Here is a 14,428-nt window from a genome sequence, read left to right on the forward strand (position 1 = left end):
GTCCTCGCAGACCGGTCATTTGGGAAGGGTGAGAGAGGCACTTGCCTGGTCCACCTGCTTTGGGGTGCCCCACACTCTTAGGGGTGAGGTTATAAGAAGGTGCAATGTTCAACTACATTGAAGTGTTTATGGTATCAGGAGGTTTAATGTTTAGTGTTTTTTTCTTTATAGAGGACTTACTAAATCTTGAAACAGGGGTAGGCCATACATGGGTAGGTGAATAAGGGGGCTGGGCTGATGGGCCAAACAAATTTGTCTTGCCCATGACCCCACAAATGCTATGGGTAGGTCTGTTGTCCAATGTGCAATATTACATATTACTTACTGGTAAATGTTATCTTCTATTTTAGCAACTACAGACTAAGTAGGCCTAACAGCTGTGTTAGCAGATGCAACTTCCTTGAAAGAAAAAGCTATGCAATGTGGTTAGATGCAACATTTAAAGTAAAATTAAAACATTAATGCTAATAGATGATTGTATGATAAAGACAAGTTCCATAATAGGGTTAATTTAGTTTTTGCAGAAAAACTTCATCTGGGTCTCTTTATGCATTCAAAGTGAAAGTTAGTCCCTTGGCTCAAGATGGAAACAAATAACACAGTTTTACAGAATTTGTCACAAGCCACTCTAAAACACCCAAACCAAGCTATCAGATAGTGTGACACGTTATTTGGGGTCTATACACCAGACCCCACTATGGATAAGCATTTTCACTCTGACATTAAAGGGACAGTCTAGTCAAAATTAAACTTTCATGGTTCAGATAGAGCATGCAATTTTAAACAACTTTCCAATTCACTTTTATCATCAAATTTGCTTTGTTCTCCTGGTATCCTTTGCTGAAAGCTAAATCTAGGTAGGCTCAAACTAATTTCTTAGCTGTTAAAAACTTCTTATCTCAGTGCATTTTGACAGTTTTTCACAGTTAGACAGTGCTAGTTCATGTGTACCATATAGATAACATTGTGCTCACTCCCGTTCAGTTATTTAAGAGTCAGCACTGATTGGCTAAAATACAAGTCTGCCAAAAGAACTGAGATAAGGGGGCAGTCTGCAGAGGCTTAGATACAAGTTAATCACAGAGGTAATAAGTGTATTAATATAACCGTGTTGGCTATGCAAAACTGGGAAATGGGTAATAAAGAGATTATCTATCTTTTTAAACAATAAAAATTATGGCGCAGACTGCCCCTTGAAGGTCAATGATCAAATTATGTAAATGTTCTCCTGTATATTCATAAAACATCTGAGACAAGCAATGTGTAGAATTGACTGCATTCTGACTGCCAAAGAGTTCAAATAAATAGTAAATTTAGGGACTAAAATGTTGATGTCTGTTCTGAGATTCTATAGCATTGATGTCTTAAACCCTGAACCTACTTTAATTGTTAAAGGCTGAGAGTAGCCAAATCCCTAACCATTTTCTACATGTACAGGGTTTGTACATCTGTAAATTTGTGATGCGAGAACCATTAACTATCGGCTAGATTTAGTGTTTTGTCGATAAAGACCTGCGTAGCTAACGCTGCTTTTTTTCCCAACGCACCCTTCCAACAACGCTGGTATTTATAGTTGTCTGAGGGGCTGCGTTAGGCTCAGAAAAGGGGAAACACTCTCTAAGTTAAGTCTGCACCTAACACCCTAACATGTACCCCAAGTCTAAACACCCCTAATCTTACACTTATTAACCCCTAATCTGCCGCCCCGCTATCACTGACACCTGCATTATATTATTAACCCCTAATCTGCCGCTCCGGACACTGCCGCAACCTACATTATCCCTATGAACCCCTAATCTGCTGCCCCTAACACCGCCGACCCCTATATTATATTTATTAACCCCTAAGATGCCCCCCCAATGTCGCCGCTACCTTACCTACACTTATTAACCCCTAATCTGCCGACCGGACCTCGACGCCACTATAATAAATGTATTAACCCCTAAACCGCCGCACTCCCGCCTCGCAAACACATCCAGGCGGCGTCTTCAATCTTCATCCATCCGGAGCGGAACTCTCTTCAACGGAGCCGACGCGGAGCCATCCTCTTCAACCGACGGACTAACGACGAATGAAGGTTCCTTTAAGGGACGTCATCCAAGATGGCGTCCCTTCAATTCCGATTGGCTGATAGAATTCTATCAACCAATCGGAATTAATGTAGAAAAAATCTGATTGGCTGATGCAATCAGCCAATCAGATTGAAGTTCAATCCGATTGGCTGATCCAATCAACCAATCATATTGAACTTGCATTCTATTGGCTGTTCCGATCAGCCTATAGAATGCGAGTTCAATACGATTGGCTGATTACTATTACGATTGGCTGATTACTATTTTAAGGGCTGGTAAAAGAGCTGATTACTTTGGTAGTTTAGAATAGTGTAGGGAATTTTTTATTTTGGGGGGCTTTTATATTTTATTAGGGGCTTAGATTAGGTGTAATTAGTTTAAACTTCTTGTAATTCTTTTTTTTTTGTAATTTAGTGTTTGTTTGTTTTTGTATTATAGATTAGTTTATTTTATTGTATTTTATTTTAGGTAATTGTAGGTAATTTATTTAATTAATTTATTGATAGTGTAGTGTTAGGTGTATTTGTAACTTAGGTTAGGATTTATTTTACAGGTAATTTTGTACTTATTTTAATTAGGTAGCTATTAAATAGTTATTAACTATTTAATAGCTATTGTACCTAGTTAAAATAAATACAAAGTTGCCTGTAAAATAAATATAAATCCTAAAATAGCAACAATGTAATTATTAGTTATATTGTAGCTATATTAGGGTTTATTTTATAGGTAAGTATTTAGTTTTAAATAGGAATAATATAGTTAATTTTAGGAATATTATTTCGTTTCATTTAAATTATATTTATGTTAGGGGGTGTTAGGGTTAGGTTTAGGGGTTAATAAATTTATTATAGTAGCAGCGACATTGCGGGCGGGAGATTAGGGGTTAATAATTGTAGGTAGGTGGTGGAGATGTTAGGGAGGGCAGATTAGGGGTTAATACTATTTATTCTAGTGTTTGCGAGGTGGGAGTGCGGCGGTTTAGGGGTTAATACATTTATTATAGTGGTGGCGAGGTCCGGTCGGCAGATTAGGGGTTAAGAATTGTAGTTAGGTAGCGGCGATGTTGGGGGGGCAGATTAGGGGTTAATAAATATAATATAGGGGTTGTCGATGTTAGGGGAAGCAGATTAGGGGTTCATAGGTATGATGTAGGTGGCGGCGGTGTCCGGTCGGCAGATTAGGGGTTAAAAATGTTTATTATAGTGGCGGCGATGTGGGGGGGCCTCGGTTTAGGGGTTCATAGGTAGTTTATGGGTGTTAGTGTACTTTGTAGCACAGTAGTTAAGAGCTTTATATTCCAGCGTTAGCCCATAAAGCTCTTAACTACTGACTTTTTTTGGCGGTAGGAGTCTTGTCGGTAGAGGCTCTACCACTCCCTTCTCCCAAGACTCCAAATACCAGCGTTAGGCAGATCCCATTGAAAAGATAGGATACGCAATTGGTGTAAGGGGATCTGCGGTAGCGTGGAATCGCGGTAGTGAAGTGAGCGGTAGACCCTTTCCTGCCTGACTCTAAATACCAGCGGGCGGCCAAAAGCAGCGTTAGGACCCCTTAACGCTGCTTTTGACGGCTAACGCCAAACTCTAAATCTAGGAATTGGTCTTTGAGAAACAAAACGTAAAATTAAAATTAACCCTTTACAGTTTACTAGCTTGATTAAAGGGATAGAATGAATTTAAAAACTAACAAACCTGTTGCAATGCAATCAGCTATCTCTGCTAGTATAGGGTTAAACTGGATTTGTGGAGGTGTTTTACTATCTAGGCACAAACAATGAGAAGGAGCAGGTGATTTATGTTGGTGTTTTTATTTGGGCAAGTTATTCTCTCTGTGGGTACTCAGGAGTGTAACAGAAAGGGATAACTTCTGTTGGCACTTGCAGTGAGACGGTAATTAACAACAAAGGCCTTGATTCTACATACTTAATAGCAGCCCTGATTTTCCTGGCACACGTAGTGTTTTGGCTTCTTGTCCTGAGGCAAATGCATTGGGTATTTGTTCTCCCCTCTGGAATTTTGTGGTTTATTTAATATATTTTAGCATTTGTCTATATATATCTTATTATTGTTTGAATATATGTTTAATTTTTGCTCTCCTCTGGAAAAACTTCTGTGGGCACATATTTCCTGTGATTTAGTTGACTTGACAGTCTGTCTTGCATTGTTGTAAATTACCCTAATATGTGGGTTTATATATATATATATATATATATATATATATATATATATGTATGTATATGTATATACTGTATATATAAACAATTCTCAGCACACCAATGTTATGCATACAGCTTTTATATTTTATTCCAAAACAATGATAAATGAATATAGATACAAGATATGCTTAAATCTCTCCTCATTCATACAATTCACTCATCCAAAAAAAGAATAAAAAAAAATCTCCCTAGGCATCTCAAGTGAGAGCCATATGCCATCTCTGTCGCAAGACAAAATGTCAAAAACAATGAAGTGTCCAAACTATTAATCTCAAAACTTGAAATGCCCCTTTAAGAACATGTGAAATAATCCATCTTCATCCCTTTAAGATGTAAACTTATGCAATAGTCCATCTCAGGGGTATCCTGAATAAGGTATATCATATGAGATATAGAGATAGTCTCACATTTTGACCAGAAAATAGTTGGACATATATAAAAAAACAATGTATCATCTATGGTCATCATATAATGATATTGTATGATTGGCCCTTTAATAAATAAATGTACTTCAGCTTAATCCATTTACTTACAGTGAATCCCTTAAATGTCATGACTGCCTTTCGCAGTATTCTGCACAGACCTTTAAAGAAGACAGTCCATTTCATTTAATCTTAATTGAGTTTTTAAGGGATCAGATACAGTAATTTTAGCTATAAGTAACTGGCTGAATGGTAAACTTCTGATCATTGCCAGGGATTAAAACTATCAAAAGATAAAAAATGATTGCAGTCTGTTTTAGTAAAAGTATCACATATCAATGCATCCTCTTTGATGGATACCATCGTATCCAAAAAGCTAACATTATAAGGGACACTCTATCTAGTAAATTTCAAGTATTCAGTTTTATTATTAAGTTTGGCAACAAAGGTATTAAAAGTGTCAGCACTCTCTGTCCAAACAAAAAAAATGTCATCTATGTAGCAATGCCAACACAACATACCTGAGAAATAATTCATCAACATATATGTTCTGTTCTTCAAATTGCCCCACAAATAGATTTGTGAATGTAGGTGCCACATTTGGACCCATTGCGGTTCCCCTGGTCTGTACATAAAATGTGTCTTGAAACATGAAGTAACTTTCATATAATATAATCAAGATATAACCCCTACTTTTCTTTTTTGTCGTCTTTTTTTTTTTTATGAATGAATTTTATGAATGAGGAGAGAATATGGCATCTTTTGTATGTATAGTAATTTATCATTATTATTGAATAAAATATGAAAGTTGTATGCATAACATTGGTGTGCTGAGAATTGTTTATATTAGTTTGATGTTGGTATAATGGCAATGCCCTCTTCTGCACCCTAAGATACATAGAGAATGTATGATATTCACAAAATAACCTTGTTTTTGTGTAGTGCTGTCACTCCTGATTAAATATATATATATATATATTCATATATATATATATATATATATATATATATATATATATGAACAGGCATCTGTGATTAGCCTGCGGTTTACAGATTAGATTAAATAATGCAATATATAAAAATGTGTTGATGTTGTGTTTTTAAAGGGATATGAAACCCCATTATTTTATTTTGTGATTCAGACAGATAATACAATTTAAAAATTAGAATTCTATATCAAATTTGCTTAATTCCCATGGTATTCTTTTTTAAAGAGAGATATCTAGGTAGGCATCAGGAACACTGCATGGCAGGACATAGTGCTTCCATCTAGTGCTCTTGTAAATAGATAACACTCTTGGAAAAAACTGCTGCCATATAGTGTTTCAGAGAGATGCACCCTAATGAGCAAACATCACTGCTTTTCAACAAATGATACCAAGAGAACAAAGAAAATGTGATAATAGAAGTAAAATAGAAAGTTGTTTAAAATTGTATGCTCTATTCGAATCATGAAATAAAAATTTGGGATTTCATGTCCCATTAAGCTGGACCATTGGTTAGTTGGAACTGATAAATCTGCTTACTTGATTGTTGTGTTGCAAAGTTTTCCTGGTATTTTTTTTTCTTCAAAAATGTGCAACTGTTATTCGGTTGAATTTGTAAAATATACTACCTGGTTATTAACCACAAACGTTTAGAACATTACTACTGGAATATCTTACAGCTTTGGCAACCCATTTTTATATTAATGTCTCGCAGTCGAAGCCTTTTTATGTATTCCAGTAGTTGAAAAACTATTTAAAGTTGCAGCTCTGAGTATTTTAGACTAAGTAAGGAAAATCCAGGAAATAATTTAGTAGTAAGAAACAAATGGAAAAATGTAGCTGCAAGTAGGAAGCGCAGAACAAGTAGTAACTATTTAAAATAAGTCTTACATTAATTTAATATTAAAAAAAGCCAGTACCACACTTCACCAACAGATGGCACTAGAAACTCAGATTCAAGTAATCCTATACATGTAAAAAAATACAGATCACAGAAAACTAAAACGCAACTGCACGTTTCATGACGACAAGGTCAATGTATGATTTATTGCAGAGAATGAGATTAAGTATAAATTTCTTTTATCCTGCGATTCCCAGGGATGTAAGGTAGGTGTCTGGGAGCCGCTCTAGCAGATTGATGGAAGCTTCCCTGTGGGTGCTGTGCACGGATTTGATTCCTTAAACTTGGGAGCGAGAGTCACTGAGATTGCAAAGCGCTATTTGGACCAGCACGTATCATTGCTGTATGATTAGGCTGAGAGGAGGAGGAGCATATATAGAACCAAGGGATGGAATGTAAATAATAATAACAGGATTTTCTATCCCACGATATGATTGTTGTTTTAATGCAGCTGTGTGGTATATTATTTAGATCTGTGTTTGTCTGTGGTTATACACAGTGGTCTAATATAACTTTTAATGAAATGCTGTCCCCTAATCAGGGATGTTTAGTTTTTTTTAAAGTCTCTATTTTTATCTGATATTTTTGTATTTGTTCCATTTACCAGAGCCTGTGCTGCGTCGATTTGTTATCATTACAGAAAGATAAAAAGCCTGATTTGAGATATAGTCCTGGTCAGCCTACATGTGACCTTGAACATGACAATTTGTCAAACTCTGCTTTAAGGAGATTCTCCCTTTAGTTCTGTAACAGATCGAGGGAGAAGTATAAAAATAGAGATGCCCAGAAAATAGGTCATTTATTCAGCGTAGCAGCCTGTGCTGCGTCCTGATGTGGCAGGTGGCTGTGTCCTTAAGTAGCTTTCAGAGATCATGAAGATGTCTGAGGATCCCCCTGTAAAGTGATTGTGAGTCCTTGGTGTGAGCAGCCTGTTGTTCTGCATTCTTATGAAGACTGTGTGTGTTGTCTGTGCTGTGTGATGTCCTTGGTGATAACTGAGTCTGCCTTGGGGTGGCCCATCCGGGTAAACACCAGAAGGGTACCAGTTTGTGCTGCACGTAGCTTGCCTTGTTTTGGGTACTAGGAGACGTCTTGTGTACAGTGTGTATACTGTATATACAATGGGACTGGGAATTCATGAATGGGAGGAGTGTTGAAGACCGGACTGCCAGATGAGGTTAACCATTCACCCTATCTTTGGTCTGTGGAGGGGTTAATACGTTTCTCCACCCTAAAACAGGCTGTTCTGAAAAAGCCAAGCCCACCTGCTGTGGTCAGAGTGAGATGGAGCTGGTGGTAGAATATAAAAGCCCACAACAAGAAGTCCTGTGGCTGATCCTCTCAGACACTATTCAGGGGACTGATACACAACTGCTAACAGAATGGCACATGCATGGGGATATGGACCTGAAAACGGTGAGTGATGGGGTTGGTGCCCCCCACACTCTTGTGGTTAATCCATTAATTATTTTCTGTCCTAATACTTACAAACCTGAAGTACATAGGGGTTTAATAGAATGATATAGTAGCAACAGTAAGGGTTAGTGTAGATTTAAAACTATTGTATACTTTTTACTCATTCATTTATGCTTAGCTTGTATTGTTGCCATTAATAAGGTAATCTTCTAGCCACAAAAACAGTAGCAAATTTATCCTTTTCAATATAGTGTCTTAATTAAATTTATCATCCTGTGAGGGCTTTTTTCAGACTACTGCATTAGAGATTGATATAAAGTTAACTGCATTTGGAAATGAAAGCAAATTCTAGAAACACTTTGTGTATCCAGCTGTATGAGTATTATGCTCTTAGCAAAAGCAACAGCTAATAATTGTGCACTATAAAAAAAAGGCATCAGATATTGCTTATTAAAAACTTATTCTTTAAATATCATTTCTGCATGTTGGCTTCCAATAGTAATGTTTCAGTTGACATACGGTGCATCCTTAAGCATTTGTCCAATATAGCAAAAAATAAATAAAAAATAAAGTATCTGAAAATTATAAATTTCCAATAACAGAATGTCCCATCCCAATTTTAGTCATGATGACCTTGAGATGACAATGCACGTGTATAGTGCAGCAGTGAACTAGGCTTATACTATTTATTTTAGTAGTGCTACAGCCTGCCTGTTTGTAATTTAAATCTGAATAATTTAGAAGTAATCTAATACTCAGTGCATACTGAGATATCTTTTCCTGGAAGTAATAGCAGAAAATACCTTATAGCTTGATGTTAGGAATGACAACAATTCAACCTGAACGGGTTAACTATTCAGTTGCTTCTTCAGCTAATTCAACATTAACTTTAAAAGATGTACTGATTAAACTTTACAACAAAAACTATTTTGCAACACGTTGACATTCCCATCTAGCATTGACCTTGTAAAAAATATTTTATGTTCTCTTCAGATCTGGGTGACTTGTAATGAATGCTTATACAGAGATACAGTTATATATATATATACATATATATATATATATATATATATATATATAGAGAGAGAGAGAGAGAGAGAGAGAGAGAGAGAGAGGGAGAGAAGAGAGAGAGAGAACGGTATATAATTTATTAATGGAAGAAGTACACTGTAAATTTTGTGCATGAGTAAGAGCTCACATGTACTAATGTATTTTTTTTTTAATACTTATTAGGACCAAACACCTGGCATCAAAGCTTTCCAATTGCTCAGGGAGACCAACAGTCCCCAATTGATATTAGAACAAAAGAGGCAAAATATGACCCATCTCTGAAGCCTTTGAGTATTAGTTATGATCCATCAACAGCAAAATTTATTGTAAACAATGGACATGCCTTCAACGTGGAGTTTGATGATTCAGAAGACAAATCAGGTGAGAGTTCTAGGAATCCACAACTATTTCTGCTGATGTTCTTACACTATTAAGTGAAAATGTTTAAAGCCTGTGTGAACTTTATACTCTGTGCCCTAAATGCTGTAACATTTGTAAAATGTGCAGCCTGGTAACATTCAAATCTAAACCAAGTTGAATGTTTGCTTGTGCTGTAAGATAGTAAATGTGACTGGTGCACTAGCATCTAGGCCTGTGCATACGAGTACACTTAAAGGGATAGTCTAGTCAAAATTAAACTTTCATGATTCAAAACATGCAATTTAAAGCAACTTTCTACTTTACTCCTATTATTCATTTTTCTTTGTTATATTGGTATCTTTATTTGCATGTAGACTTAGGAATTGGCCCATTTTTGTTTCAGCACCTGGTTAGTGCTTGCTGATTGGTGGCTACATTTAGACACCAATCTGCAAGTGCTACCCAGGGTGCTGAACAAAAATGGTCCGGCTCCTATGCTTAGGTTCTTGCTTTTTCAAATAAAGATACACAGAGAATGAAGAAAAATTGATAATAGGAGTAAATTAGAAAATTGCTTAAAATTGCATGCTCTATCTGAATCATGAAAGTTTAATTTTGACTAGACTATTTATTTAAGTGAGACAAACTCAGACTAAACATTACTGACTCTGCTAGCATGATTGCAGCTTTAGGGTGTAATCTTCCTTTATTTGATGATTTCTGGTGCCTTGTTGTAGTTTTTCACATGCTCTTGCAGTCATGTGACTACATTTTTCAGTGGTCCTCTGATATTTTACTGTTGATGGGATAAAGGGGCGTGTGTGTTTTTTTTAAATCACAAATTATAACCATATTGTATTTTAGCAGTTGACATCCTGCCAGTGTATTTTTGGATTCTATTGACTATGAACTTATCTGTTTTGTTCTAGTATCATATAGATCAGAGTAGCTATGTTAGTCCAGTGTGTCACATAGGAAAATAAGAGTATTGCAGTAATACATAATACTTTAGACCTAAAGAAGAATCACAATCTTCTAAAGCCTGTCTTTTTCTTTTCTTTGTTTAATCTTAAATGGTATTAATTCCTGCAATGCGTTTATATTGACATAACTAGTGTTCAGAGAAGCAATAAAATCCATTAACTATTTTATTTTGAATAAAACCAGTAAGGGGGAAGCTCTATGTATGTAGACGACTTAAAATCCAGGTTTCCAGTTGTTTTATGGGAAAACAAATATTATATATAGATGTGCACCAAGGCAGAACATTCTGTGATCTGAAATTCCATCACAGAAAATGCACCATGTCTGCAGAAAAAACTGGACACGTGCAGGAAGTGCTAGCGTATTTGCTTTGTATTAGGCTGTTCTCTTCAAACAGCACTGTGCTCTGGCTGCACTAAGTTTTCCTTAACACAGTGCGGCCAAAGCAAAGTGGTGTTTGAAGAAAATAGTCAAATACAGAGCAGCGCTACAAAGTGGCAGCACATTGATTGATGACTGGCTATCCCCTTGCCTTTCCTGGTCTGCAAAGTGAGACTCCTGAATGTAAGACATACTTGTTAGCAATGCACTCTTTCTACCACTACATTTTTACATTTAAAGGAAACACATTTATTCAAGAGACATTTTAAAAATGTATACTTTTTTGTGTGCAGCAAATATGCAATGCATATTTAAACTTCTGCAATATAATATATTGTAAAACTTTAAAATTGCTTTGACTGTAGATGAGTTGGCGCTTTAGTGTAACTTCCTAATTTAAAATTGAATTTTATTTCAAAAAGACATGCATAAAAATTATCACTAAAAAAACAAATAATCAAAAAACTTCTGCCGCTGGGAAGATGTGAAGCTTTACTAAGTATACTGTACAGTGAGTTGCATGTTTGATAGCATATCTGTTACTGGAGACTTGCAAGTGCATATAGAAGGCCTTGCATGCTCATTTATTTTACCTTCAGATACACTAGAGTACATTTGGTTGGTTTAGAAACATTATAGACTAGTTAGATACATTTCAGCTTTTTATTTTAATTACATTTTTTTTTATTTTCTAAACAATTCTTGATTCATATCCTTAAGGGTGATTAAATATATTTTGATATATTCCTTTTTGACATGCAGCCATGAATATAGTGATGCGCTCTGTATTACACTAGAGTACATTTGGTTGGTTTAGAAACATTATAGACTAGTTAGATACATTTCAGCTTTTTATTTTAATTAAAACATTTTTTTATTTTCTAAACAATCCTTGATTCATATCCTTAAGGGTGATTAAATATATTTTGATATATTCCTTTTTGACATGCAGCCATGAATATAGTGATGCGTCTCTGTATTAGGCTTAAGGCATAAACCTAATTATAGTTCATTACTAAATATGTAGCTATTTAGGAATCATTAAACTAATGTATTTTTTATGCATACTAATAGAAATTCACTCAAGGTTATTCTTCAGCGTGCATATATGTATACACTGCACAAACTGGATTATTCAGTTCTTTATCCCTAGATGAACTTGATCAAGGTGTACTTATTTAGGGACCAACATAAGGATACACTATTTAATGATTTTAGTGGTTTTTTTTTAATTATTATTTATGCCAAATCAAGTTCCACTTGTTTTCAACTTAAATTTCCCATACAGTTTCTAGTTCTGTGTAAAAACTTTATTTTAAAGTGATGTTCTAAGACATAACGTACTGTAACAAACTAATTTTGCATTACTGACCCTAGTTTACTATGTGTTTAAGTTTCACAAAAGGTTAAACACATAGTTAATGCCAGGCATGAGTGACAGTTGCACATAGCAGCCAATCACCCGCCATGAGTCTCCATAAGGAGCTGCAGTGCTTGTTGGGGCTAGTAATGCAAATATGACATGCTCTAATAATGTAAAGCATATCATTTATGCTTTACTGTGTCTGTTTAACTGTGAAATGAGCATTATTTCCTCTGCCTCAGAAAAACTGGAGTGTATACAGTGAACTTAATAGAACTCCTAACCTTCTGCATGCTACACAGTAATCGCTTGATCAGTGCAGGAAGTCATTTTATATTTGTCACTCAAATCTCTGATAAACCTTCAAGTGAAGCTTTTCAAGTGCTTTACCCTTAATTACAGAAACATCCACATTTTTCAAACAAAATGACAATTTAAAATGCTTTTTACGCAGATCTTTTACAATGCAATGTAATTACGGATATATTCTGCGCATGCACAAAAACGGCTTGCGGGTGACTTATGTGAGGCAAATTAATCTATGGGGTTTGAATGCTGGTGCACAGGGCATGCACAACATATATGCGGCTAAAGCAGTAATATCTTTTATGCTAATATAACTATATTGCATAAATGCTTTCATTAAAACTTGACATTGTGTTCCTTTAAGGTCCGTTTAATTTACAGTGGTATGTTTTTATTTTGTAGCCTAACACTGTGATCTGAGTATTATAAGAAACTGTGAAGCTTTACTATAAGGCTACAGAATGGACATGCTTTTATAGTGTCCTGTAAATGTGTAAGGCATTATTATTTATTTGTATAGCGCCGACAAATTCCATAGCGCTGGGTACAATGATAGGGGTATACAGTGACAAGGATTTGTGATAAAATACAAAACATAACAAAACTAAACAAATCTATTACAGGAGTAAGAGGGCCCTGCACCAGAGAGCTAACAGTCTACAGGTTTAGGATGCAGAGACATAAGGTTGGGGTAGCTTGTCACATCGGTTGTAGTTGCAGCAGTGAGTGAGACAGTTCATGTATTAGTTTGGTTTGGATGAGGGATAAAGGAGAGATGGTAAGCCTCTCTGAATAGGTGGGTTTACAAGGAACGTCTGAAGCTATACAAGGTTGTAGACAGTCTTATGGAGTGGGGTAGAGAGTTCCAGAGGACAGGAGCAGCACGTGCAAAGTCTTGGAGGTGGGAGTGGGACGTAGAGATAACAGGAGTGGAGAGACATAGGTCAGAGGTTGATTGAAGAGGACGGGATTTGGGAATATTTCACGAGAGAGAGAGAGAGAGAGAGAGAGAGAGAGAGAGGAAATATAGTTGGGAGTTAGACTGTTGAGTGCTTTGTAAGTTAGGGTTAATACTTTAAATTGTATTCTGGAGTGGCATTCCAGGACATTCAAAATGTCCAGGCAAGTTGCAGTGATATTTGTGCTTGAGAATATCTTACAGTGTCTTTAAATGTCAGTAAGGATTGTCAGCTTATGTCATGTTAGAAAGAATGTTGCCTCTGATTTATTAACTGAGCCGGTACCACTAAGTGGTTTGGCAGTCACAGCACAATGTTTTAGTTTACACAATAATTACTTAACACTCTGGTGCCCTTTTGGTCCCAAGATGATGATGACGTCTGTCATTATTTTCAAACTCCAAGTTTTCTAGTAAACATTATCTACACCTAAGGATTTGTCAGTTTTTATGTAGAGGCACAAAATAATACAAATGTGTAATTTCTAGTGCCATCTTTTTTTTTTTTTCGTAGAATAGTAGAGGTATAGATCTAGATAGCTATACAATATACATTATATTTTAAATCAAGATACACTCTTCAAAATGATATCTTCTTACCAATACTAGTTAAAAATTAAAAAAAGTTATACACTCTACTTTTGCTTCACTTTCATTCATATGAGTGTTTTCTTTATGTTTAACCTACTTCTATGTGTGGGGAAACTTTTTGAATTTTTCTGTTGCACATAAACATTAAAGGGACAGTCAACACCAAAATTGTTATTGCTTAAAAAGATAGATAACACCTTTACTACCCATTTCCTAGCTTTGCACAACCAACATTATTAGATTAATATACTTTATAACATTTAAACCTCTAAATTTCTGTCTATGTCTAAGCTATTACAGACAGCTTCTTATCACATGCTTTTTATTAGCTTTTCACAACAGGGGAGTGCTAGTTGATGTGAGCCATATAGATAACATTGAAAGTGGCGGCGCTGTGTCACCTCCAGGGAACCAAGCTGCCCA

The 14,428-nt window shown here is 35.8% G+C and overlaps 1 protein-coding gene across 1 annotated transcript in view; it reads left to right on the top strand.

The window, feature by feature from the left end:
* Positions 1–7,570: 7,570 nt before the first annotated feature.
* Positions 7,571–14,428, top strand: part of CA2 (carbonic anhydrase 2) — a 32,579-nt gene continuing 25,721 nt past the window's right edge. The window contains exons 1-2 of the mRNA XM_053715172.1: positions 7,571–8,012; positions 9,246–9,443. Of these exons, the coding sequence (XP_053571147.1) occupies positions 7,979–8,012; positions 9,246–9,443 (232 nt within the window). The 5' untranslated portion in view covers positions 7,571–7,978. The remainder of the gene's footprint in view (positions 8,013–9,245; positions 9,444–14,428) is intronic.

This window comes from Bombina bombina, chromosome 5 (assembly GCF_027579735.1).
Source record: "Bombina bombina isolate aBomBom1 chromosome 5, aBomBom1.pri, whole genome shotgun sequence".
Taxonomy (NCBI): Eukaryota; Metazoa; Chordata; class Amphibia; order Anura; family Bombinatoridae; genus Bombina; species Bombina bombina.